Genomic DNA, 27791 nt, shown 5'->3' on the forward strand with positions numbered 1-27791 from the left:
TGCTAAGTATATACCCAAAAGAAAGGAAATCAGTATAATGAAGAGATATCTGCACTCCCATGTTTATTATAGCACTCTTCACAGTCACCGAGATTTGGAACCAACTTAAGTGTCAATCAGCAGATGATTGAATAAAGAAAATGAGGTACATATACACAGTGGAGTAGTATTCAACCATAAAAAGGAATGAGGTCCTGGCATTTGCAATAATATGAATGGAACCAGAGGTCATTACGTTAAGTGAAATAAGTCAGGGATAGATAGATGAACCTTGCATGTTTTCATTTACTTGTGGGAGCTAAAAATGAAAACAATTGAACTCGTGGAGATAGTAGAATGATGGTTACCAGAGGTTGCAAAAGGTAGTGAGGGAGTGAGGAAGAAGTAGGATGGTTAATGGGTGCAAAAAATAGTTAGAAGAATAAATAAGACCTAGTATTTGATAACACAACAGGGTGACTGTAGTCAATAATAATTTAATTGCACATTTTTAAATAATTAAAAGAGTATAATTGGATTATTGTAACACAAAGAATAAATGCTTGAGGGGATGGATATCCTATTTACCCTGATGTGATTATTATGCATTGCATACCCATATCAAAAGATCTCATGTACCCCATAAATATATACACCTACTACGTACTCACAAAAATTAAAAATAATTTTTAAAAACTATAAATAAATAAGAAAATGACAAACTACTCAAAATAATGGCCAAAATAGTTAAACAGACATTTTACAATTTAAAAAAAATCACAAATGACCAATAAACACATTAAAAGATGCTCAATATTTTTAGTACAAATTCAGACCTCAAAGATATACTACTTCATCCTCATAAAAAAAGGCTAGAATTTAAAACACTGACCATACGAAATATTGATGAGTTGACAAGGAGTTGGAGCCACAGGTACTCCTTTTCTTTTTTCTTTTTCTTTCTTTCTTTTCTTTTTCTTTTCTTTTTTTTTTTTTTTTGAGACCAAGTCTCACTCTGTTGCCCAGGCTGGAGTACAATGGAGTGATCTCAGCTGACTGCAACCTCCTCCTCCTGGGTTTCAGCAATTCTCCTGCCTTAGCCTCCCAGGTAGCTGGGACTACAACTTCCACCACCATCATGCCCAGCTAATTTTTGTATTTTAAGTTGAGACAGTGTTTCACCATGTTGGCCAGGCTGGTCTGCAACTCCTGACATCAGGAGTTCCTGGACGTCTGGAACTCCTGACATCCACCCACCTTGGCCTCCCAAAGTGCTGGGATTACAGGCATGAGACACTGCACCTAGCCACCACTGATACTCTTATACTTTGCTGACAGGAGCGTAAAACCATGCAACAATTTTGGAAAACAAGTTGCCAACTTCTTATAAATTGACCTACCTTTTGACCTAGTCCTTTCACTGCTAGGCATTTACTCAAAGCCAGAGAGTTGAAAACAAATGTCCACACGAAGAGTGGTGTAAAAGAATAGCTGCTCTATGCATCATAGACAAAAACTGGAAACATCTCAAAAGTCCATGGAAAGCCTGTTATTCATGAGTTGAAATACTACTCAACAACAGAAAGGAACAATCTGTTGATTTCTCACAACAACATGGATTAACCTCAAAAACATTATGTTGAGAGGAAGAAGCCAAGTAAAAGAGTATATACTATGTGATTCCATTTATATGAAGTTTGAAACAGGACACAACCAACGTATGGGATGAAAGTCAGAACAGTGGATACCTCTTGAGTGGGAGGAACTGGTTAGAAAGGGACATAAATGAATTTTCAGGAGTTATGGAAATGTTTTACATTTTCATTGGGGTGGTGGTTAAATGAATGTATATATTTGTCAAAATTTATGCAACTGAGCATTTACAGTCTGTACATGGGACATGTCAGGGTGTAGTGAGGGGCTTAAGGGTGAGCTCAGTCAGGACCAGGACATTCAGGTGACCCACAGGCTGGAGACATCTGGTGATACTTGGGTTATAACCCTATTCAAGCAGTTTTATAGTGAGCTTTTACCTAGAGCACTTTTGCATGTTATTTAATAGTGGCAATAACTCTGAGAAGTATTATGATCTTGGTTTTCTTTCTTTTTTGTTTATTATAGAGACAAGGTCTTGCTCTGTCGCCCAGGCTGGAGTGCAGTGGCACAATCATGGCTCACTGCAGCCAGGCCTCTGGGGCTCAAGTGATCCTCCTGCTTCAGCCTCCACACCTGGCTAATTTTTAAAAAATTTTTGTAGAGATGAGGGCTCTTGCTCTGTTGGCCAGGTTTGTCTTGAACTCATGGCCTAAAGTGATCCTTCCACCTGAGCCTCCCAAAGTGCTGGGATTATAGGCATGAGATACTGTGCCCAGCCATGATTTTCTAAATGAATGAAATGAACTTCAGGGAGCTTCAGGAGCTGGTACAGAATCACTTGGCTATTAAATGATGTAGCTGGACCTCATCCCTGAGAGTTATGATTTCAAACTACAGACTCTTGTCCCTTTCCACTTGCAAATGTCCTATCTGAAAATCAGCTCTGTCTGCAGCTGGCCCCCTTCCCCTCTGCTCCCTGCAGCACAATGTTCTGAATTGAGTTTCTCAGAAGGGGCGTGGGGGAGGCATACTTTCAGCAGGAGGTTCGCCCTGGTCTGAAAGGGGTACAAGTTCTGTCGAAGAGTTTGATGTTAAAGATAACTATAATTTTAAAGTTCTGCCCTTCTGGAGTGGATGGACTCTGTGTTTAGCAGAGAACTTTGGTCTGTGTTTGGAGAGCCAAAGGTGAACCCTGGATGCACTTGGAGTGGCAGGAGGTCAGGAGAAGTGAAATCCTTCACAGAAGATAGCAACAGAACTGTGGGCATTGGGGGCTGGCAGATAGAGAACAATCATAAGCAGCAAGCCAGGCCTGGGGATCCTGCCCTATCGGGTGGTGAGGCTGGGGTGTGTTGACAATGCCATCTCATGTTCAGTGGCTCTGCTGTGATCCTTTAATCACTATTTCGAAAGTCATCCATTCTTCCCAGTTAATTCCACCACACCTGCTTCTATGAGGTTTTGTGGCTCTCACAGAGAGAAGGAGTGTGGGGACTTACAGGCTTTCTTCACACACCGTGGGTGAACATAGAGACACCCAGTTTGTACCCTGGGGCCATCTCGGCTCACCAAAACCTCTGCCTCCCCGGTTCCAGCAATTCTGCCTCAGCCTCCCGAGTAGCTGGGATTACAGGCATGTATCACCATGCCCAGCTAATTTTGTATTTTTAGTAGAGACGGGGTTTCTCCATGTTGGTCAGGCAGGTCTCAAACTCCCGACCTCAGGCGATCTGGCCGTCTTGTCCTCCCAAACTGCTGGGATTACAGGCGTGAGCCACCATGACCACCCAGTAATCATTTTTAGGAAGAAAAATAAAACAAAGTACAGAAACAGTAAGCAAAGGAGGTACAGGTGGCTTTCAGGAGGCAAATGCTATTTTAGATAAGATGGTCAAAAAAGACCTCTCGGATAAGGAACCATGCGTGCAGAGGCCTCAACACAGAAGAAGAAATAAGCCAGGTGGATCTCTGGGGTAGAGTATTCTAAGAGAGAAGAATAAATGGGAAGTACATATTAAACTAATGTATTTCATAAAGAACTAAAAGTAGAACTACCCTTTGATTCAGCAATCCCACTACTGGGAAAAAAAGTCATTACACGAAAAAGGTACTTGCACACGCATGTTTATAGCAGCACAATTTGCAATCCCAAAATCGTGGAAGCAACCCAAATGCCCATCAATCAATGAGTGGATAAAGAAACTGTGATAGATACATAGATAGATAGATAGATAGATAGATAGATAGATAGATAGATAGATAGAGATATATGGTGGAATACTACTCAGCCATAAAAAGGAATTAATTAACAGCATTTGCAGTGACCTAGATGAGATTGGAGACTCTTATTCTCAGTGAAGTAACTCAGGAATGGAAAACCAAGCATCTTATGTTCTCACTGATACGTGGGAGCTAAGCTATGAGGACACAAAGGCATAAGAATGATACAATGGACTTTGGGGACTTGGGGGGAAGGGTGGGTGGGGGATGAGAGATAAAAGACTACAAATAGGGTGCAGTGTATATGGCTTGGGTGGTGGGTGCAACAGGATCTCACAAATCTCCACTGAAGAACTTACTACATGTGACCAAGCACCACCTGTACCCCATTAACTGGTGGAAAAATAAAAAATAAATAAATAAACGAATATACTTCAGAATATGTCGGCAGTGAGTTTTCATCAGTTTCAGATAAGGGCCCAGGTGCTCTAGGGAGCGTAAACAGCAAAACACTGAATCTTTACTTTAAGGTACTCATGGGATGGTTAAAACATACACCTCTGGAAAGACCCCCGAGGCGTCATGCAGATCAGGGGTCTGGGCTACAGGTCCTCATGGAGTTTAGAAGAGAGGGTTATTGAGGGCTGGTATGGACAGTCCTCGATGTCTTCATGGAACAAATTGTCCAAGAGCCTCGCTTTGAGGAGATTTTTGTAGGAACTAAGGGGTGCAGATGGGGAGAGAGAGACTTAGAAGTGGAGCATGGGGTGGTGAAAGGACAAACTTCAGAGTGTCCAAGGCCTGTTTATGCCTTAGAACAGACTAGAATCCTTACCATTGCCTACTAGGTTAGCAATTTCTAGCCCCAGCCTAGCTCCCTGTGCTCCAACCACAGGCCTGCGTTGAAAGAAAACTAAACTCCTGTGACTTATAATAAACACTGCCAAGGAGGGAAGGCGAAGATATCAGTGTGACTCCACTGGGGCCTAAGGAAGATGTGTCTTGACTCCAGACACAGACATACTGATCTCTTGGCAGGAAGTCCCTTGGAGTGGAGGTGGAACGCTCAGGTGGGGCAGCTTGAGGTCACTGGTCACTAAGATCTTTCCTCTGCTCTGACTCCAAGCAAGTCAAGTTCCCTGAGTCATCTGACTGTGTCAACTGTCCCTGGGAAAGAATGCAGCCATAGCTGCATTCCATACAGTAGGGAACAGATCCATTCCCTACTGTAGTGAGTGCCTGGGTATTTTATCTATCTGTTTTACGAGTTCTGTCCACTACCCACCAACACACAAAAGTACACGTTTCCCTTGCAGGCACGCCGTTGGGATTCCTGTGCTGAGTTCCAGCATGTGGTGTGTGTTCCCCCAGGCAAGCAGGGAAGTGTTAATTCCACACACCAGTCAATCATACAGGTAAAAGGTCCGCAACAAACAACAGGATGACAGGAAGTGGACGTTAAAGCAGGCCCAGAAGACTTAGAACTTCTCCCGTCTCACCCCTTGTAGATTAGACATTGGCAATAGGCAACCTTTACTGGGTACCTGTCAGGGGTCAGACTCCACCTCAGCTTGATTGATAGGTGAAGGAAAATAAATTTTTCCTTAGAGTGAAACACCTGGAGAGTCTTGAAAAACCAGACCTTCACTAATTTGAGAGCAAGAACCAAACGGATTATTTGCCTTGTCAAGATTCCTTCCAGTCCGGGTGTGGTGGCTCACACGGTAATCCTAGCACTTTGGGAGGTTGAGGCGGGCAGATTGCTTGAGTCTAGGAGTCCGACACCAGCCTGGGCAAAATGGTGAAATCCGGTCTCTGTTTAAAAAAAAAAAAAAAAAAAAAAAAAAGAATTTCCAGAGCAGTCAGGTGTGTATAAAATGCCGACCCCTGGTGGATATTTCCTGAACTACTCTTTTAGCTACACATGAGGGAGACCCAGAGGCAAGACGTCAAAGCCAATCTTCCCTCTTTTTAAGCTTTCTCAGGTTTAAAGCTAAGAACCCAATAGATGAGTTTCATTATCTCCAGAAACTTTTATGAGAGAACTGGGCTTAATATCAAGCATGTTGAGATTTGCTGTTGTGGCTTAGGGATTTCATAGTTATGTGAAGAGAAAACACAAGATTATTTGGTTTCCCCAAGATGTGCAAGAATTTTACCCCACTTTGACACCCCCTGTTGAAGCCCAACTTATGTTCCCCCAAAAACGAAGCTTGAAATGTGTTTTAGCCAGCCTGTGAGTGAGAAAATAGAAAATCTACCTTCAACCCACATTAACATGTAGTCAAAATGTACTGCTGATGCAGTAGGGAGCTTTTCTTTGAAGTTAAAGACCATCTCCCTCCTTTGTATTGACAGACACTGCCAGGGCCAGGCAAGAGAGCTGGGAGGACTTGATCTCAGGGTCCCTGACTCAGCACTTATGTGGTCCAGAGGGCCTCAGCCCTAGCATCCTGATGTCCTTGTCCCACACCCAGATCAAGTGAATCAGAACCTCTGGATAGAGGAGGTAGGGCACTTTTGGTAAAAAGCTCCTGCAGGTCAGCCTGATGAGGACACATATCTAGTTTAATTCCCTCCTTTTATGAAAACTGAGGCCTAGGGCGGGAGGTTACTTGACCAAGGGCCCCCCAGTGAGTTTGTAGGAAAACTCTGACTCACCAAAGAAAGACTTGAATTCAGCCTTGAATTTTCAAATAGTTGTCCTTGATTCTGTCGTGTTGTAGTAGGTCAGGCTCAGAAGTGACAGAAGAAACCACACTCGTCTTGAGGCTTGCTTGTCTTCCCTCTCTGTGCTTTTCTTTCCCATCTCAGCCCCTCCACCTCCCGGTCACCTGTGCACCGCCTCCCAGTTAAACAAAAGCCTCACTTAAGCATGAACCCCAGGCCTGGCTTTCCTAATCCATGGCCCCTGCTTTGTGCTGTATAAATGAACCAAAGATGGCCTCTGTATGCTGGCCCCTTGATTATTAATTTCTTCACTGTAGGCTGAGACCAGACCTGCAAAACCCCACCAACCAAAGTCAAATGTTTGCATATCCATTTGCTTTGAACATAGCCCCACTAAGCCTCTGTTAATCCATTTAAAACCTGCCTGCTCTGTACACTCCATGAAACTGTACCCAATATCTGCTGGCCAAGGAAAAGCCCCAAGCCATAAAGGCCCCAAGCCACTGTAGCCCAAAGGAGCTCTCTGACCTAGATATTCCCTGCTGTGCTGCTGGGTGACTTCACCTGGCCCTGTAAGCCCTCTTTCCAATTCTCTTCTTTCCTATGAGTCCTCTTGCCCTCCTTTCCTTCTGAGTAGGATCCCATCTCCACACTATAGCCTCCTTGACTGACTCCTGCTGTAAAGGACATTCCCCAGTGTAAACCTGTTAAAGCATCACCCAGAAAGCATGTGTGTGCTACCGCCACCTCGTGGTCATATCTTTTTCCTTAATCAACCCCCAAATCTCTGAAAAAGCCTTCACTCTAGGCCTTTCCCCTCTTCTAGGCTTGCTTTACAACATTCCTGATCCAAGTCCCCAGTCTTCTCAAATTTGCTGGCCAGTCGAATAAATTAATCCCTATTGATATATCAGTGGCCAATTCATTTATTCACTGGGCAAATATTCACTGAGCACCCAGTATATCGCAAGCAATGGCCTTGGCCCTTGAGATACACTGTAGAACAAAACAGACAAAAATATCTGCATGGATTGAGCTGACGTTCTAGCAGTGTGATGATGGTTTAAAGTTTTTTCTTAGGAATATTTTAGGGAACACTTTAAATCAAAGTAAGGAAGTGTTTTTACTTGTTTGTTTGTTTGTTTGAGACAGGGTCTCACTATCACCCAGGTTGGGGTGCAGTGGCATGATCTCAGCTCACCGCAACCATCACCTTCCGGGTTCGAGCGATTCTCATGCCTCAGCCTCCCGAGTAGCCGGGATTACAGGCGTATACCACCACGCCCGGCTAATTTTTTTGCATTTTCAATAGAGACAGGGTTTTGCCATGTTGGTCAGGCTAGTCTTGAACTCCTGGTCTCAAGCGCTCTGCCCACCCCAGCCTCCCAAAGTGCTGGGATTACAGGCGCGAGCCACCATGCCCGGCTAGGAAGTGTTGGAAGTGTTAAATGTTAAGAGGGGAGTTTTTGCTGTCATCAGTGGGCTAGTGGGATAGAGAGTAAGGAGATGGGCTAGGTTTATAATTAGGAGAATCCCTTTATGCTAGTGCATATGCCAGAACTTATGCACTGTAAGATTGATGCATTTTATTTTATTTTATTTTATTTATTTTGAGATAGAGTTTTGCTCTTCTTGCCCACGCTGGAGTGCAATGGCATGATCTCAGCTCACTGCAACCTCCACCTCCCAGGTTCAAGTGATTCTCCTGCCTCAGCCTCCCGAGTAGCTGGGATTACAGGTATGCACCACCACGCCCGGCTAATTTTGTATTTTTAATAAGGACGGGGTTTCACCATGTTGGTCAGGCTGGTCTCGAACTCCTGACCTCAGGTGATCCACCTGCCTTGGCCTCCCAAAGTGCTGGGATTACAGGCATGAGCCACCACACCTAGCCAATGCATTTTAAAACAGTGCTTCTCTAATTTAATGTGCATGGGAGGTCTGGTTAGGATGATGACTTTAAGTCAGGAAGTCAAACCTGAGATCTGAGAATCTGCATTTTAACTCCACAAGCATGCTGATGGTGCTGATACATGAACCACACTTAGAGCAATAAGGCTTTAAAGCAGATTCCTTTGAGCTGACTCTTCCAGGACTAATAATAATGATAATATGCTACTCACCACAGAAGGCTATTGCAAAGATGAAGTAACTTTGCAATAACTCAGCATTGCCTATTATTTGCATCTAGTGGTGGGAAAACCAAGGCTCTGAGGTGTTAGCTAGCTTGCTTATGAGCACCCATTGCAAGCAGGAGAGTCAGAGTGTGACTGCAGAGTCCCAGAGTTCACCCATGTGACTATTTTGCTGCCTTGCCTGTTTCTAACCTGTAGCTTGCTGCTTGACCTAGTTTGCAAGAAGAGTCTTAGCCTTGGGCTTTACCTTCTGTAACATGAAGGGAGGCTGCATATAGACCCACACAAATATAAGCTGCTATTGTTGTCATTAAGCCTTGATGAGTTTTCTGCCTTGAACCTCCTCCTTCTACCAGGATTAAAAATATATCAACCACACATGCCCTTTTATCACTCACACAGCACTTCACGTATGTCATTACATTCCATCCCTGTATTGTCCATGTGGTACAGGTGTGGCTACTCACTTTTTTTTTTTTTTTTTTTTTTGAGACAGAGTCTAGTTCTGTCACCCAGGCTGGAGTGCATGGGTGCAATCTCAGCTCACTGCAACCTCTGCCTCCCGGGTTCACATGATTCTTCCACCTCAGCCTCTCAAGTATCTGGGACTACAGGCACCTGCCACCACGCCTGGCTAATTTCTGTATTTTTAGTAGAGACGGGGTTTCAGCATGTTGGTCAGTCTGTTCTCAAACTCCTGACCTCAGGTGATCCACCCACCTCAGCCTTCCAAAGTGCTGGGATTACAGGTGTGAGCCACCGCACCCTGCCAGCTACTCCGGTTGTACATACAAGGAAGAGAAAATTCAGAGATGTTGGGTGACCTCATTAACGTCATAGGATCCTAGATCTAGAGAAGACCTTGAATGTTTTCTCCAGTTTGTTGCCTTTTAGCCTACTTAGTTTAGTTTGCTTTTAGCAATGAAGCCTCCCTTTCAAACAAAGTCCCATGGGAGGTCCAAGTTGTAAAGAAGAGGGCTCTGTTGGGAACAGGGTTCAAGGGATGAATCCTGGCCCATTTATCCTTCCCTCTGCAGGGCTTCCCATTTCCAGAGACCTCAGAGAGAAGGGTCCAAGGAGCTCTGTTTGGAAAATCCCCATCCAAGTCAACACTCGCCTCAAATAAATGAGGAACAGGCCCCAAAAAGGGAGGTGACTTGGCCAAAATCAGACAGCAAGTGCATGACTTCTTAGACTCCAGAGACCAAGCCCAGAATCTAACAGAAACAACCTGGGCAGGTGAAAGGACCACACTCCTCAGTCGCCTGTTTACTGAGGTGTGTTTGATAAGTGGTCACTCATGGTCTTGCACTCCCACCTACGGGGCCAAATTCAATACTCCATTCACTAATCTCATAATCTCCCAGATGCTCCTTTCCTTACACCCTGGTTGTTGGGGGGCAAGTCTTTTTATTTTCTAGGTATTGTGAAATAAAATATACATGCAGAAAACTGTGTAACTACATCCATGCCAAGAAATAGAATGCTGTCTGAACCCTAAAAGCCCCCAGGTGCTGCTGCCCGCCACTGTGTCTCCCAGGGGCCAAGTTTCACTGGGCCTTCAGAGAGAGCATGGCCTTGCTTCTCTCTGCATCACCAGTTCCCACAGCCCTCCACACAACAGCCCCATGTTGCCCATTTTGAACTTTGTATAAATGGAATCGCACTGTATGCATGCTTTTGTGATTCTTGTACCCACATTATGTTTGTAAGGTTCATCTGTCTTGTGAGGTGCAGCTGGCTGTAATTCATTCATTTTCTTTGCCAAGGAGCATTGTGTTGTGTGCAGATAGATGATGTACAAATTCTTTCTGTGATGGGTGCTTGGGTTGTTTCCAGTAGAGGCTATTGTGGACAGTGCTGCCCCACATCTCTTTTGCAGACAGATTTGCTCTCATGTTATCCAGGGAGAGGAAGACTGAAGGAAGAAAGAAACTCTCAGAGAAGAGGCAGCCAGGCCCCAGCCTCTGGGGTGCGAAAGACACCTTGATCTTTCAATTTCCCCAGCACTCTATACTCAAAGCCTGTCAAGGCCAAGGACATAGTCAACAATATAGGCATTTTCAATATTTTATTGTAAAACAGAGCTGAAGTGACAGGAAGTAGGGATCTTTGCAGCCAACATATACAGCACTCATTCGCTGAGTACCTGCCGAGCCAGGCTAGGTGCTCGGCCCTGCGTATACGAGTCTTTTTTCCTGCTCTGCAGAGCTCCCAGCCTGGTGGGGGAGACAGGCAGAGGCACAGTCATCTTTCATACAAGTCTCCAAGTGCCAGAAACTCTACAATGTCAAGGAGTAATTCATTCCTTCAGCAGAGGAGGAAGGAACCCCCAGGAGCCACATTTGCTCGGAGCCTTAGGAGCTGAGAAACTTCTGCTAGGAGGTAAAGTACTGCAGGGAGCTGTAAAAAAATCTGGAGTGGAGATGGAGCTCGGAGCCTGGGCAGCAGTGCCTGGACAAAGGAGTCCAGATTATGGAAGTGTTTTAAAAGGAAAAAAAAAATTGTGGGGCCAACATAGTATCATAACTTTTAATTTTTACAAATTGGGACATCACAAAAAAGAAGAAAAAAATGGGAAAGCTACCATTTACTTTCACCATCATTTCACAAATGCAGGACTATTTTAAGCCCCCAGCCTCTCCCAAAAGAACATAATCTCCAAATGAAGTGCTCTCCTTCACGTGGACTGAAAAAGAAATCAGGAAATCCTTAATTTTCATTCTCCACAAACTCTTAAAAACCTTCCTCACGGACTGGCATTTGTTTGTAAAACAGGGTGTGGGAGCCACTTGGTGGGATTCATCAAGGGGCCTGATGTATCTGGGGCATGGGAACGTGGAATGAGGGAGGAGGAGGCAGTGGGGAGAGGAGAGCAGGCTGGGCAGGTGGTCGGGGTTTGATCCCGAATGCAGAGGCGACACGGAAGGGCTTTGCGCAGGGGCTGCTGTGCTCTGATTCACACACTAGAAAGACCATTTTGGAGGCAGCATGGAGGCTGGTCAGTTGAAGAGGAGGCAGAGTCCTGTGACCAGGTTCTTGTGACTCCTTCTGAGGATCCATCCCTCAATGACTTGTCCTCAGTGCCCCCATAGTTGGGAGCCCTGGGGCAGGGGGACTGGCAGTCCCTGCAGTCCTTGCCATGCCAGAATGGAAACAGGCAGGCCTGGGCAGTACTACTCATCCTCCTGGAAGTAGAATTTGGTGACCATGACACCCTTGTCAGGCATATTGGTGAGACTGACGGGCTGGTCTGCTTCCATTGCTGTGCAGAGGAACCAGCCCGGGCAGGCGGCAGACTCGAAACTGGTGGTGGGGCCGCTGTCTGAGCGGACGAAGGCGAAGCGCTTGTCCTGTTTTCTGTTCTTGCTCAGGTCAGTGATGTTAACTGCCTGGAAATCAAAAGATGGGTAGGTGAGAGCTGAGGCCTAGGAAGTCCTGTGCTGCCTCCCTCTCCACTCCACACCATGACATGGCCCTCTGGACAGCCCAGAGTTAGTACAGGGGAAATGCTATATCCTAAAAGCCCCCAGGGGCTCCTGTCTGCCACTCTGTGGGACTCTGGGACCCAGGTTTATTTATTTATTTATTTATATTCCCCAGACAGAGTCTTGCTCTGTCCCCCAGGCTGGAGTGCAGTAGTGCAATCTCAGCTCACTGCAACCTCCACCTCCTTGGTTCGATTCTCCTGCCTCAGCCTCCTGAGTAGCTGGGATTACAGGCATGGACCACCACACTCATCTAATGTTTCGTATTTTTAATAGAGACAGGGTTTCACCATGTTGGCCAGGCTGGTCTCAAACTCCTGACCTCGTGATCTGCCCACCTCGGCCTCTCAAAGTGCTGGGATTACAGGCGTGAGCCACCGCACCTGGCCTGGTCCAGGTTTCTTAGGACAGCAAAGACACAAAGAGGCTGTCCCACTGTCACACCTTGATTTTGGGAAATCTGGCCGCTCTGGCCTCGGACCAGTAAGTCTCATAAATACACAGCACCATCAGCAGAAGCCAAGGCCTGTAGAGCTGGTGTTCTGTCAGGGTTTGAGCTCTGAGGAGATGAGGTGGTGGTGTGTTCCATGCAATGTCCTAGCCATCCCCACTCCTCATAGAACAGGCAGTCACCCTCCAGAACAGTGTCCCTGTCTACTGGTAAGGGATGTGATAGTGCCACAGTATGGCCACTCACATTGAGGTTAAGGTTGCATCCAGCAAGCCCCTGAGACAAAGCCATGTTTTCCCAGGGCTGGGAAACCCACTAACATTACATGAGATCAAGGAGCACAGGGCTCTGGGTGGGGCACCAACTAATCAATGTGAGTCGATAAGGATTGGAAGAGAAAGGTCCTGAGGATGGGCTTTGCTAGAAGAGGGCAGGTCCGAATGGGTTGGTGGCCTTTGAGCAAGGGAGTAGCACACAGAGATTCGGGTCCTGTGGGAGACCGTTAGAGTGGTGGGCCCCAGTGCCTGTGCCTCCTGGTGTCCACATTCCTATGCAGTCCCCTCTCACAAGGGGCTAGACTTAGCCACGTGAGTGGCTTTGGCCAATAGGATGATGTAAGCAGAAGTTATAATAAGCACCTGCATGTTGAGACTTGTCTTTTTTGGAATAATCCCTTTTGAAGTCAGCCACCATGCTGTAAGGAAGCTCAAGCTGACTCTTAAACACTGAGAGATCACAGGGAAAGAGAGCCTGGAGAATGAGGGACCATCTCAGATGCCCAGCGCAAGCCAGGCACTCTGCTGAATGCAACTGCCAAAGTGAGCCCAGTGTGTTCCACCACGTAGAACAGAACTAACTACCCAGCTAATCCTGTTCAAGCCATAGAATCGTAAGCACAAATTTTGGTTTTTCAAGCCACTGGGTTTTGGGGTGATTTGATATCCAAAACAGGTTTTTACCTCCAGCTGGAGTCTGGTCTCATCACCAGACTTGACACAGGACAGGCACATCTTCCCTCCATGGATTCCCAAGAACAGAGCATGGGGTTCAATGGGTACCACATCTATCTTTTCTGGGGAAGAGCAGAGGGGAGGGTCAGGTTAATAGAAGAGGAGGCAGCAATAATGAAGAGACCTTGGGTATTTTTCTGTCTCCCCTGGTCCCACAAAACTAAAATCCCAAGGTCAGAAAGGCAGAGAGGTCTCATCTTCCTGGTCTGCATCTAAACAGAAGATTAAACCAAGCACACTATCCAGTTACTCCTAGAGGCCTGAGTCTCCTGGATGTTGTTCCACGTGATTTCCATCTTTCCCTCACTTTCCCCAGGATGCCTATGCTCCAGGTCAATAGGTGTGTTGCTGAGGAGCAGGGAAAATGGCGCAAGGCCATGAGTGGGGCTCCACAGCAGCCTGGGGGTCTCTGAACCTCCTCTTTCCCTAAAAGGCCTCTATGCTCTCATGTAGCAACAAAAATCTCAGCCTCCTTGTGCTTCAGTGTGTTCATTAGGAGAACTACCAGGACAGGAAAGGTGGGTCTCATCCACTTTCAGAGTGAGGCAGGGGAGACAGAATGAGGGCATAGGGAAGGTGGGAAGGTGGAGGTAATACCATCCTACAACACCAAACAGGGGAGTGAAAACATCCTAGAAGGCTGGAACTAAAAGAATCGCACTTCCCGTCATCCAACTGACATCATCCCACTGAAGGGAAAGCTGAGGAACAGAGTGGGTGAAGCTTCTTCAAGTTCATCCATCTTGTTTAATACATGGACGAGAATATGGCTGAGTATGGTGTCCAGGAATAAGAGACATAGCCCAGCCTTATACATGGTGGATTAATTTGGGATTGAGTTAGGGTTTGAACAACATAGGAACATGGAGGCTTAATAGGCACTGGAGGAAGGGAACTGTCAACCTTGCCTTCTGGTATTTGCCCTTCCCAGCTGTGGCCCTGGGACTGCTATGCCTATAGTCACTGACCCCTGACCTAGACTCTACCTCTCCATGCCCTCTTCAGGCTGCCCTCATATGTGCCCTTTAGTAGCCAGGCCCTCCCAGCTTCAAACTTGAGTACAAAGACCCAATAAGGATTAGGACGTTGCACCTAGGGTTTGTGCAGGCAGGCCATGCTGCTGCAGACAGAGGGGCAAGGTGACCCAGCGCCCACACACATTGGCTTTCCTGGCAAGCGCTCACCTTCTAAATTGACATTTGGTCCTTGCAAGTATCCAGCAACTAGTTGGTTGTTCCTCAGATAGAAGGTCTTCTGGTTAACATCCCAGATTCTGAAAAGGAAAAGGACTCAGCTGTAGTGCACAGCTGCTATGGGCCCGGCCTTGTGCTTAGCACCTTCCTGTGTCCCCCAGAACTTGTTAAATTTGCATCCAGCTCTTCCCGGGGTATGGTATATTAGTATACCCATGGCATACATGGATGAGAAGACTGAGGCTGACACTGGTTAAGAGGCAGGCCCAACCCTCACAGCTGGTGAGCAGTGAGCCCACATTTGACTCCCCTCCTCACTTGCTTCCCATCTTAGATTCCCAGGGCAGGCACTTCGGTTTCAGCAAAGCACACTGCAGAGCAGCAACATCCAAACAAACTTTCTGGGATGCAAAAATGTTCTATAGCTGCACTGCCCAATAGGGTGGCTGCTAACCACGTGTGGCTGTTGAGCTCTTGCAATGTGGATAGTGTGACCAAGGGTCTCGATTTTAAATTTTCTTCTCTTTTCATTCAATTAAGTATACATTTAAATAGCCACCTGAGACTAATGGCTACCACAGCACCTAGTTAGAAGTTTCAAGAGACAGAACACCTTGCAGCTAACTCACTCTGAGCCTTAGACCAGGAAGGTCTGTCCCTAGAGCCTTTCCTCCATTAGCTGGTGACCTGCTCAGAGTCCTGCAGGAGCAGCTGCCCTTGGGAACAAGCAGGCTTCCTCTTTACCTCAGCCAGTGGCTTGCTTCTGGGTCCCAATCCTTTCTTCTTGGTAAAGAGCCTCTCTGGTTGAGAGCAGGACTCAAAGCTGTGAGATGTAATAAACAGAGCCCCAGCCAGCATGTCCTGGGACCTGTGCCTCATATCCTCACCTGTGAAGTGTGGCTAACTCTACCCACCTCATCAGGTGGCTCTGAAAAGCCCACACGCTCAACGAGGAGTGGCCGGGCAAACCAAAGTGCTTTGCATATGGCAGCATTGGCCTGTTTGTGATTATCCTAGTTTCTAGATTTAGCTTCAATCTGGAGGGATTAGACATTGCCTGCTGGGGCCTCCAGGGGGATCTCCTGGAGCTTCTAGCTGATCAGAGCAGGCAGAGGCAACCTGGGGAAGCAGACAGTCCCCTTTTCTGGAAGGGAGAGACTTGTCACTCATATGCCCACAGAACCTGACTTGCAGCCTCAACCCAGACAAACATAAAGGTCAGATTGGGGGAGAAGTCACCCCAACATGATTTCACTGCTGGAATGTCACACGGCAGAGGGCATGTACAAGCAGTCCTGTCATTTCTGTCAGCATCACATCTTTACAATAGGGACGGTCTCACAAAGCCCTGATTCCATTTTCAAATCACAGTGATTTTCAGGCATTTTACAATGCACAGAATCCTGTTATGCTATTATCTGTGCATTTAACTTTCACAACAACCCGGTAAGGCACACACGGAATTATCGTGAATCTCATGTCACAGATGTCACAGGTGGGGAAACCAAGGCCCCTGGAGAATGGGACCCTCTGACGTGTCAGCACAGACAGGCATTGCTCGTATCAGTCTGGGCCTTCAGGCTGTGCCCTGGTGCCCCTCTCTGCTTCTCTGTCAGCACATTCAGCTGGGCCTGAATCGCAGCCGCACTCCTTGGCATGCATCTATTACTCACTGGGTTGCTGAGTCTCTGGGAAAGTTAGACAGCCCTCCGGTCGTACCATCCACATCTGCGATATTTTGAAATACAGGTCCTGAAGCCCATGCACGTAACAGCCTCTTTCTTGAATAATGGACATCCTCCCCAGCCCAAACCCAGTTCTCAGGCCCTGTAGGGCCTGGCAGCCCCCAGCAGCTGTGATATGTTTCCAGTCTCCAGCTAATCCACCCTCACCTCCTCCTCCTTGGGGTAGCCTTACCTGAAGGCTTGCATCTTGCTGGGTTTTCTCCCAGAGGGCCGGCCGACCGTCTCTGAATGGAACAGGAAGAGGAGGAGACAGATTAGGTGACTGCCGAGGCCCCTGCAGATTTCCATTCTGTGACTGCAGCAAGACAATGGACTGCCATTGCGGGCCCAGAGTTGCGGTTTATAAAGAAATAGTCACTCACCCAAGCTAGGCGTCTGCCACCCTGCCCCACTCTGAGAAGCGGAAATACCCTCCTCACATTTCCAAAAAGAGAAACCCTTGCTGTTGTCACTTTCAACCCCGCTTAGTGTCGCAATGGAGTGTTGTAACTGATTCCCTCCCCTTTTTCCCCTGTGCAATTTCCCCAAAATTGAGATTTCTATTTCCCCTTCATTGAGTTCCTGGGAAGAAGAGCACAATGGAAACCAAACTCCCTACTGTGCCTGACAGGTACCCGGAGTCTGTTTGTTGACTTTTTAAAAAACAGATTTGAGCAGAAAGGCCCTTTTTTCATAATAAAATGAAAGGGCTCCCTGCACATGGGACAGTCTCATGTCACTTTGTGTTCTTTGAAGGATGGACAGCCTTGGACTCCAGACCATAGATTGGCAAACATTCTGTAAAGGACGAGAGAGTAAATATTTTAGGTTCTGTGGGCCACGATTACTGAGCTCAGCTGTCTGTTTCACAAAAGGACATTGGCAATCCATAAATCAACAAGCCTAGCTGTGTTCCAATACAACTGTATTTGCAAAAGCAGGGGATGGACCGGATTTGGCCTGCATCTGCTGACACCTGATGTAAAGTGAGTCCTTCTGAGAGGTGCTTTAAAATCAACTATTTTCCCACTATCTTACGTCTTTAAAGTTATGGTCTTGGGACGATGACATAAACTCAGCATTTGGACAGGAATGGCTCTAAATTCAACCTCTGCCACTTGCCATGTGCCACCCGTGTGACCTCGAACAAATCATTTCATTAGTTGAGCCTCTGTTTCTTCACTCTCAGAATGAGGGTGATCGTGTCTTTTTCACAGATGGATGGAAGGAAGGAAGGGAAAGAGGGAGGGAGGGAGAGAGGAAGCAAGTGTAGGGAGGAAGAGGAGAACTTCTGGCCCATAATGGGTTCTGATACACATTAACTTCCTTCCTTACAATATTCTAGACAGGAAAAAGGTAAGCATGCTCCTATTTTATGGGTAGAAAAAGGTGAAGAGAATTTCTGCATGATCTACGGGATGGACAGTGCTGGCGCAGAAGTATAGGTTGCAGTGTTTTAGAGCTGGACAGGAGCTTGGCAATCATCCTGTCCCAACCTGGCATTATTTTCAAGAAGACTCAGAAAAGACTCAGACAAAAAAGCGATCTGTCCAAGGTCACACAGCTTGCTGATGGCAAAGGTATGCAGAGAAATCCAGGTCTTCTGACCTCCAGCCCCGGGCACTTGATTATTAACAAATGCTTCAGAAACTTTAAACTCTAATACTTAACACACTTTGGGAAGTGGCAAATAAGTAGGCAGGTTAATATACATCACCTCCTTCAGCTAGTCCTCACAAAAACAAACAAATGAACTAACAAAATGTCTCCTTGGCCCTCAAAGGAAGACACTATTTCTCAAACGTGTTTCAAAAAGAATGGGTGGGCTGGGCACGGTGGCTCACGCCTGTAATCCCAGCACTTTGGAAGGACGAGGTGGGTGGATCACCTGAGGTCAGGAGTTCAAGACCAACCTGGCCAACATGGTGAAACTCCATCTCTACTAAAAATGCAAAAATTAGCAGGGGGTGGTGGCGTGCACCTGCAATCCCATCTACTCGGGAGGCTGAGGCAGGAGAATCACTTGAACCCAGGAGGTGGAGGTTGCAGTGAGCCAAGATCATGCCATTGCACTCCAACAACATGATCCTAGGTAACAGAGTAAGACTCCATCTCCAAAACAAAAGCAAAAACAAAAAGTATGAGTGACTCACTCAAGGTCATGCAGCTTGTGAGGACAGTACAAGAATACAGACAAAATGTCAAAATGTTTACTACTACAGCAGTTGATCTTGATGAGTCTGACTATTTTCAACCAACAGATCAGAATCTTTCTCTCAACCAACAAATCTTCCAACCAACAAATCAGAATCAAACACTTTGTGTCCAAAGAGTTAATCCTGCAAAGGTGGAAGGCTATGAATGAAGTTCCCAAAGGTTTAAAGAATGCATCCTTCAGAGGAAATAGAACATTTCTGCAAAATTGTGTCAACTCCCTGGGTGATGGGTTTTTTAGGCAAAATGGCATGTCTGTATTCCTGTACGGTCCTCACAAGCTGTGTGACCTTGAGTGAGTCACCCATCCTTTTTGACACATGTTCGAGAAATAGTGTCTTCCTTTGAGGGCCAAAGAAGCATTTTGTTTGTTCATCTGATTGTTATTGTGAGGACTAGCTGAAGGAGGTGATGTACATGAACCTGTCTACTTATTTGCCACTTCCAGAGTGTGTTGAATATTAGGGTTGAAAATTTCCGAAGCATTTGTCAATCATCAAGTGTATCACTTTAGCATCACACCCTCTGAAAGAGAAGGCAGCTAGCGCCTGACTGGGATAGGTTCTCTCCTATCTGTCTTTCTTCAGTCCTCTGGAATTGGAAAGCCGTAATTCTCTCAAAAAATGTCCTTACAGATTGCAGAAGAGAAGTGGCTTGCCAAGGTATGGTGGAGAGTTCCATCCTGGCCACTGCCCTCAGAAGGCATCTCAAGTAAAAGCCCCACCCACAGTGTGGCTCCTAGGTAAATGTTTCTCTGACCCCAGTCTGAATTCAGAGAAAGAGTATTCTCCTGGAGAAAAGATGCTCGGGGCTCCTGTAACCTCCTTGCTCTGTGTCGTTTCCCCACTCTGTCCTGAGAAGTGGCCCAGCCTGCCCTTTCTCGATATGCAGAGGGTGAGGATGGGGGTGGTCCCTGGGGCAGGAGTTATGGAGTCTAGGTCTGAATCCCCCTGTGTGATTTCCGAGCTGGGCCACCCCCACACAATGTACAGAGACTGTCTTGGTCTCAGTTTCATTATCTGATAGAGCTAATAATAGAAGCCACGTCATCGGTTACTATACAGATTGAATGAAATGCTGCACGTGATGAATCATGCCTTGACCCTGGCACTTGGGGAATACTCACACCATGGCTTTTGTGTACGCTTCTTTACCCCTAGTAAAGTGGGAGAGATCAGGCCCAGTGAACGCCCCAGCCCCTTGCTCCTGCCGTGCACTCCCAGCCTTCCTGCTCTGTATCCTGACCCATCCTCCTTTCCCAGTCCAGTCTCAAGCCTGCTCTGACTCCAAAGTAGGGGGCTGTCAATCACTGTGGCTTAGGGAGAGGAAGAAAGGGGACAGGGGAAGCTCTCTCCCTCTTCCTCACGCTTCTGGCCACAAATCCACTCTTGGTTTCATGTTATCTCACCCAAACAGTTGGCGTCCTTATGATTTCTGCCCACAGGAAATCTCTGACTAATCTTATTCTCGGTTCTGGGTCCTCAGCACCCCCCCAGTTCTGCTTCCTAGATGAAGCTTTAAGACCACAGCACATAAAGGACTATGCCTTCCCAGTCAGCACCCACAGCTTTCATCGGAGTTCCTGGTCATCACAATTGTATCTAGTGCCTTCTATGTGCTGAGCCCTGTGCTACCAAACACTAGAGACAACAGGAGTGTCTAAGCCCCATGTAAAGGGGTTTTGGTGAAGCAGAGAGATAGGGAAACCAGGTTGTCCATGTCTTAGGAGGGACACTGCACTGCTGCAAGGAGACACATCTTGTGTTGATGCTTGTAAAGCGTTTAGCACAGCCACCCATGTGGGAAGTGTTCAATAGGTGTTGGCTATTTCTCAACATTGGTTAATTGCATCTTTCAGTTCTAGGATTTCCATTTGGTTCCTTTTTTGTGTAGTTGTTAGTTCTCTGCCAAAAATTCCAATCTTGTGTTTTAAATCTTTGATCTCCATAGTTCTTTCAAAGTCTGCCCCGATTCCAATCCATGATTTGAATCCCTGCTGGATCTCCATTTATTGCCTGTTTCTCCCTGATACACAGGTCTTCTTGCATGTGCCTCATTCCTTTTTAATGACTGCTGAATACTATATATTAAACACTGTAGAGGTCATTCAAGGCTCTGGGTGATTGTTATCTGTTCCCTGAGATGGTTCACTTTTGCTCCTGCTGGACAGGTCAGGTAGGAGCCTTTCAAAAGCAGGTAACCTCTACCCTAGCAGGACTTGAGATCATTCAGAGGAGGGCTTCAGTACCTGTGAAGGCTGACCCAGATTTCCAAATTCGGTGGGGATTATCAGGGACCCTCCTTATAGGTAGGATATAAGGTACAAATTTTATCTCCTCCACCAAGTTCCATGAATGCTCAAAATCTCAGCTGAAGTTTTTGAAACCAGCACATGTGCCCAAGAGTAAAGGGCGCCAGTGCTGGGCTCCACCTCACTGGGCTCAGACAGTTCCTTACAGCCTTGGCCATTCTCTGATGCCTCCAAAGAGATCTTTTGGAAATATGTTTTGTCTAGCTTTTCTAGTTATTCATAGCAGTAGAGGTGGTCATAAACAACCTAGGCCAGAGGTATCTGATGTAATCTACTGTTTTTGGTTTGTTTGTTTGTTTTTTGAGATGGAGTTTCATTCTTGTTGCCCAGGCTGGAGTGCAATGGAGCAATCTCAGCTCCCTGCAACCTCCACCTCCCGGGTTCAAGCAATTCTCCTGCCTCAACCTCCCACATAGCTGGGATTACAGGCATGTGCCACCATCCCCCCGCTAATTTGTATTTTTAGTGGAGACAGGGATTCACCACGTTGGTCATGCTGGTCTCGAACTCCTGACCTCAGGTGATCCACCCATCTTGGCCTCCCAAAGTGCTGGGATTACGGGCATGAGCCACTGTGCCTGACCCATAATCTACTTTTTAAAAATCTTATTATTCAGGACGGCTGGAGTTTGAATGGCATTTAGAGGTAGGGGTAGGAAAAGTGATTTGAAAAGTTGGGTGAGGTCCAGAGAAGGAATGGCCTTTAATGCCACCCCAATGAGTTGGAAACTTACCTTTTAAAAAACTTAATAAGAGGGTAATGTTGTCAGGTGTATTTTATTAAGATCATGTTGGAGACAGTGGACAGATGGATTAAACTTGGATGGGGTCATTGACCCCGAAGGCAGAGCAGTGGTACGCTGGTAAATGTTTAACAATTGAATCTCCAAGAAAAGTTTCCATTTGCCAATTTCCATGACATAATACGCCTACCACGGATAATTTCAAGCTACTGACGTGATATCACTGAATGGGGAGCTGGGGAGACATATACACAATTGGATCCTGTGGGCTGCAGCACCCCAGAGAGGCAGGAAGATTCAGCCCTTCTAAAGGAAAATTGTCTCCACATTTCTTAGCTCCAACTTCCCTCCTCCTCAGCCCAAATGGCTCACCCCACAAGTTTCACCCCCCCTTGCAGAAAACAATCCTTACTGACAAATCCAGTTTGTCGGGAAGCTTTAACAAATTTCAGTACAAACATTTTCATCTGGACCTCCTGGAGCTGCATTTGTGTCACCCAAGCACTATTTGTGAAATGTTGGCATCCAGCTTTGGGTGGACAGATGTGCACCCTGCCTTGTAATGACTTCATCTCACATTTAGTGGTTTCAGCCACCACTTGAATCCTGAGTGTCACAGGACACACCACACAATATAAGCAATATTGTTTTCCAAACTTTGTAAATTTTTGCTAAGATAATGCTGCAAAGACTCCAGTTGCTCTTTCCGAGTCATGGGTAAAAACTTTAGTACAAAGAAGAGAAAGAAGCACAAGAAATACAAACCCCCAGGGTATAATCTGATGTCTTCTTTTTGTTAGTCCCCACTGACCCAACCCTGCCAAGTAACCAAGTTAATTTTAACCAAATCCGTCAACTTATTAGAAGCTCCCTAAGGCAGCAGGACAGGTTTGGAAACATCTGTCCGCCTGAGTACCTCTACTCTCCAAGCTGCAGCCCCCAGGCTTGCTGCTATCAGAGTGAGCACCTCTTCTCTCCTGGATGATGAAGGGGATCAGGACATGGTATATAAGCCAACTGTTATCTACAAGAAGCTACTCTCCTCTTGGATCTAGATGGTTAACTTCATGTGAATCCTTTCTGAGGTTCAGAACCTTCCAAGATGATTTTTGCCCCAGCAGTTTATGGGTTAGCTATGGATCTGCCCTGAAAGTCATTACTTATGTAGTTATCTTGTGTTTTCAGAGGTACATGTTTGCTCTTGCCTTCTTGGCTTTGATGATTAGTTTTATAATCCCCCTGCAGGCAGGAGGAAATGGAGAAGAACAGACACCATGGAGAAGGGGACAACTGCGTTGCTTAGTTGTAGTTTAGGCTCTGTGTTACACTTTCACACAGATCCCCTTTTGTCTACATAACAGCTGTGCAACGTGGACAGACATACTGACACCCACTTTTAAAATGAGTACAAATTCATTGTCACTTTGCAGAAGAACTCAAGGTTCAGGCTACTCTGTCTATGGAGTGGCCATTCTTTTATTCCTTTACTTTCTTAATAAACTTGCTTTCACTTTGAAAAAAAAAAAAGAAGAAGAAGAAGAAGAACTCAAGGCTTAGAAAGATTAACTCACTTGCTCCAGATCCTGGACAGGCCAGGATTGAAACCCAGTTTTGTTATTTCTTCCCACACTGCAGTCCTGCTAAAGAGGCTGCTGACTTTTTTCTCACTGTTTCATTGCATGGTTAACAGAAGCAAGAATTACATTTGTTCCTATGGTGTTTCTTTTGGGCTGAACTCCCATCTCATAGAGTAACTATTTAGTTCATAATTGCTTGAAAATTCAGGGAGGATTTTTGGTAATAGAAAGAAATGATTCTAAAACCTTACACAGGTTACAGGGAAAGCTCTTTACCTGGTAAAGTGGACTAGAGTGACAATTATCTTGGTTTGTCTAGGACTTTCTTGACTTTATTACTGAAAGTTCTACACTTTGGCAAATCCCTCAGTCCCTGAAAAACTCAGATAATTGGGTTATTCTAAATTATCAACCCTTAAAGGGCACTGGCACCTCTGGTGGCTGCTGCTGCAAATTGCAGGCACAATTAATGATTGCAATTGTACCCTGCCAGTGTAGTCTGTTTTTATTAGCAGAGATGTGATCCATTTTATTAGACAACAGATAGATAGATAGATAGATAGATAGATAGATAGATAGATAGATACATACATACATACATACATACATACATACATACATACATACATAGAGCAATCACATAGGAGTATTCAAAAACCTTAGTGAGTCTGCCACTTGGGAAAATAAACCATAGCAGATATATTAGTAACCAATCATTTTCATTCTGATTAATTATTCATTAAAACATTCATCTTTAATTTCTTTCAACTACATAATCAAGATATTGTTCATCTCTAGTAGCCTAAAATTGTTTTCAGACTTGGATCCTAAAAAGGATTTACCCTTTTAGTCAGCACTGTCTTCACCTTCTCCTCTTCCTCCACCTCCTTCTTCATACAAGTCAGCTGTGAGAGAAGTGGTGGGACCCCATTGTGTAGAGAGAAAGCAGAGGTCCAGAGAAACGAATGACTAGTCCAAGGTAACACAAAGTGTATGCACATGGTTCCATCTCTATCCTTTACCCTCTGTGCTCACCCTTCCAGTTTCCAGTCAGGGTATGAATCCCCTCAACTTTTCTCTTCTTGGCACCCTGTTCTGTGCTTGGCAAACATTGATACCTCCCATATTCCTGGCCTTACTTAGATGGAGAATGTGGTTCCTCTGCCCAGGGAACATGGTGTCTTCACTAAGCTTATTGCACTTGTTTCCTGAATTCAATCCAATTCAAGTTCACACACATTTATTTAGCACCTATTGTGTGTCAGTTCAAAATATTTTGGGATGAACCAGTTTTAAGCACAGAGATTTATTTCTTCACAATGTATCACTATCTGGTTCTAAGAGTGGTTCCAGCATCCTACTTTACATATTTGAAAAACACCTAAGACGATGGGCTAACGTTGTAGTACAACCCACCAGGGACCATTGTACCCACTGGGGGACAGGGGAGGATCTGCTGCCCCCAGAATAACTGCTTGTGGTTGACAAAGCAATTCCCCTCTCCATGATTTCGTTAAGTCTCTGTGCCCCCATAGCATAGTGTAGTGGTTTGAAGACAGACTGTCTGCAGTCAACCCACCTCCTCCTCTTATACTAGCTGTCTGGCCGTGGGCAAATTACCTAATCTCTCTATATCCATTTCCTCTTCTGAAAATGTGAGCAATAATAGTCCTTCCTCATAGGGTTATTGAGAGGATTCAGTGGGATAACCCATGTAAAGAGCTCAGCACGGCGCCTAGCTTGTAATGTGTCCATGACACATTAAGAGCTGACACTTCCATTGTGCTTATTACAAGCTAAGAGTTGTTCAGCTTCCTCTAGACCTCCTCTTAATACCCAGAAAGGAGAGTAAGGAAAGTAAGACCCAGAAAGGAGAATGGCCTGCTCATTAGAGGCCAATTTTATTTTATTTTATTTATCTTTATTTATCTATTTTTTTAAGACAGAGTGTTTCTCTCTGTTGCCCAGACTGAAGTGGAGTGGTGTGATCTCCATTCACTGCAACCTCCACCTCCCGAGTTCCAGCAATTCTCCTGCCTCAGCCACCCAAGTAGCTGAGATTGCAGGTATGTACCACCACGCCCAGCTAATTTTTGTATTTTTAATAGAGATAGGGGTTTCACCACCTTGACCAGGCAGGTCTCGAACTCTTGACCTCAAGTGATCCACCCACTTTGGCCTCCCAAAGTGCTGGGATTACAGACATGAGCCACTGCGCCCAGACTCGGGGGCCTATTTTAAATTAGAAACTTAAAATTAGAGTCTACAGACCAATGATCCTGAGTGGTTTTTCCTTTGTGCCACACAAATCCTAACCAGAGGTTGCAAACTGGCAGCTTATAATTTAAATATTTTATCTGCTTGCTTTATTGTCTTATTTAATCAGAATACTATACGCAACGAAATCAGAATATCTGACTCTTCTGGAAAAGTGAAAAGTTCTGGCCACCTGGGCCTGCATTCTCTTGTGACAACTATCTGGTGGAACTGACTAGTGCCAAGTCCTTAATTCTCCACAGTCCCCACCCTTCCCTGTCAATCAACCCTCAGACCTTGTGGCTCAATGCCACATTCTATTAGTATTTCTCATTGAGTTCACACTATTCTTTCTCTCATTTAAGAGAGCTATTTCACCAATTTCTCTATTCTATCAAGAGTTGAAAATGACCCCCACACTCCAAGGACTCCATGACTTTTGTCACAGCAGTTACCCCTCTCTGTTCACCTGCTGCTCCAGCAGGCACTAGGCTTGCAGCCCCTGCCTCAGAGTGCCTGCACGGTCTCCCACGGATGCCTCCCTGTGCCCAGGTCCCCCAGACAGGCCTGCAGCCCCATGCGCTTGACATTTTCCTGGACGCTTGTTCACCAGAGCCTGAAAGCATTTGGTAAACACCAATCGTAGATATTTTCCTCTCTCATTTCTCAGGTGGAAAAATAAGAGTGGAAGGAGCTTACCTAAAGCCATGGGGAGGCCTGATAGGACAGGAGGTCTTCCGAGGTCTTCCAGACTCTAACTCTAGACTGAGCTGCTGCCCATAAAGTAGCATCCAGGCAGTACCTGGGCCACAGCCCCTCCCAGGGTGGAGCTGCTCCTCCTTCCAGAACACCTCAGAGAGTGCAAGGAGGAGCCCAGTCTCTCCTCCCACATACTCGCAGAGGGCTGGCCAGCATGAGGACATGGGCCGGCTGATGGCTGACGTGATGCCAAGCAGGCCCCGTTTCCAGGAGAGTGACTCAGGCAGGCAGAAACCAAACTGGTTCTTATCTGCGTAAGATGAGAGGTCACATGCAGAGAACTGAGCTGGGCCTTCATGCTTACCCCAACCCCGACTGCCGCCAGCTCATGCATGTGTGCACACATTCATTCAAAACACACGTGTTGGCTTCATCCTGTGTGCCGGGCACTCTTCCAGGCATTGGGAACAAGCCAGACAAGGTCCCCAACGCCCTAACGAAGGAAAACAGACAAGAAACGAGTTAACAAATAAAATAACTTCATAGGGCATATTGCCATAGGGAAAAATCAAAAGCAGGATATGCTTTTGAGGGACCTAGGAAGGGGTGGCTATTTTAGGGAAAGTGGTCAGGGAAGACTTCTCTGAGAGGGTGACATAGGAGCAGAGACCTGAGCAATGTCAAGGAAGGGGAAGAATATTCCAGGTGGAGGGAACAGCAAGGGCAAAGGCCTTGTTTCAGCACCACGTGGAAGCCATGTCTTAGGGAATAACAGGGTCCATCCCCGCTTCCAGTTACCCCCATGCCCTATACCTGGCCTCTGCCATGACATTGTCCACAAGGCCAGATACTCTCCCCCGCCTTCTCTAGAAGCACCTGATGTTCTGAACACTTCTCCTCCTTTTTGCCATTGAGAATGAACCTGCTGTAGCTTCATGTCTCTGCATTCTGCCATCAGGGAGCAGACAACTGACAAATGCTTAAAGCCATCCAAGTTGATGGGGAGCAGTGGCAAGAGACCCCTGGGCAGGATGCAGTCCTGGGTCTAGTCCCCAGGTCTGCAGCCAACCAGTGGTGTGTTTTGCGGGGGACACCACTTCTGCCCTTCAGACTTCATTTTGACAGCTGCAAAATGGACCTGATGCTCCCTGCCCTATCTTAGACTTCGGGCTCACCGGAAGGATGAATGAAACACAAACTATAAAATGCTCTGTAAATCAGATGCATTTACACAGGCCCTTGCTTCAGGTAATGCCTTCATATGCAGATGAAAGAGAGAGGAAGAAACAGACCAGCCTACTGGCTGCCACCAGTGTCACCACCTTCAACCTGTCCCTTCTGACAGGGAAGAACACTCTCATTTGCAGAAGGGCTCATAATTCATAAACTTCTCAACAGGGATCTGGTAAGGGCCTTCAATGTCCTCTAACCCTGCAGACCTGGACTCATTCCCAGGGTCTCTTCATTCAACTCACAGGGCCTGAATGGGTCTGGGAGGTACAGGGAGTCGGCCACAGGAAAGCCC

The 27791-nt window shown here is 46.1% G+C and overlaps 1 protein-coding gene across 3 annotated transcripts; it reads right to left on the minus strand.

Moving 5' to 3' along the window:
- Window positions 1–10654: 10654 nt before the first annotated feature.
- Window positions 10655–26426, minus strand: IL1RN (interleukin 1 receptor antagonist). Of its 3 annotated transcripts, none has more exons than XM_021925222.2 (5): window positions 26267–26426; window positions 16660–16711; window positions 14734–14822; window positions 13499–13611; window positions 10655–11992 (listed from the first exon to the last, which is right to left on the minus strand). In XM_021925222.2, exons 1-5 carry the CDS (start codon window positions 26274–26276, stop codon window positions 11777–11779), a joined length of 480 nt encoding a protein of 159 aa, XP_021780914.1. In that variant the 5' UTR covers window positions 26277–26426; the 3' UTR covers window positions 10655–11776. The 3 variants fall into 3 exon arrangements, with proteins under 3 accessions (XP_021780914.1, XP_021780915.1, XP_021780913.1); XM_021925223.2 differs by lacking the exon at window positions 26267–26426 and adding an exon at window positions 16850–16895; XM_021925221.2 differs by lacking the exon at window positions 26267–26426 and having other exon boundaries at window positions 16660–16834.
- Between the last annotated feature and the right edge of the window lie 1365 nt (window positions 26427–27791).

This window comes from Papio anubis, chromosome 14 (assembly GCF_008728515.1).
Source record: "Papio anubis isolate 15944 chromosome 14, Panubis1.0, whole genome shotgun sequence".
NCBI classification, from domain to species: Eukaryota; Metazoa; Chordata; class Mammalia; order Primates; family Cercopithecidae; genus Papio; species Papio anubis.

Excerpts from the sequence above, each read along its gene's own strand:
- IL1RN (XM_021925221.2), bottom strand. The coding sequence starts at position 16,775 with ATGGAAATCTGCAGGGGCCTCGGCAGTCACCTAATCTGTCTCCTCCTC. Across the intron at positions 13,612-14,733 it reads ACCAAATGTCAATTTAGAAG|AAAAGATAGATGTGGTACCC; the intron begins GTGAGCGCTTGC and ends GCTCTTCCCCAG. Across the intron at positions 11,993-13,498 it reads AGACCAGACTCCAGCTGGAG|GCAGTTAACATCACTGACCT; the intron begins GTAAAAACCTGT and ends TTTGATTTCCAG.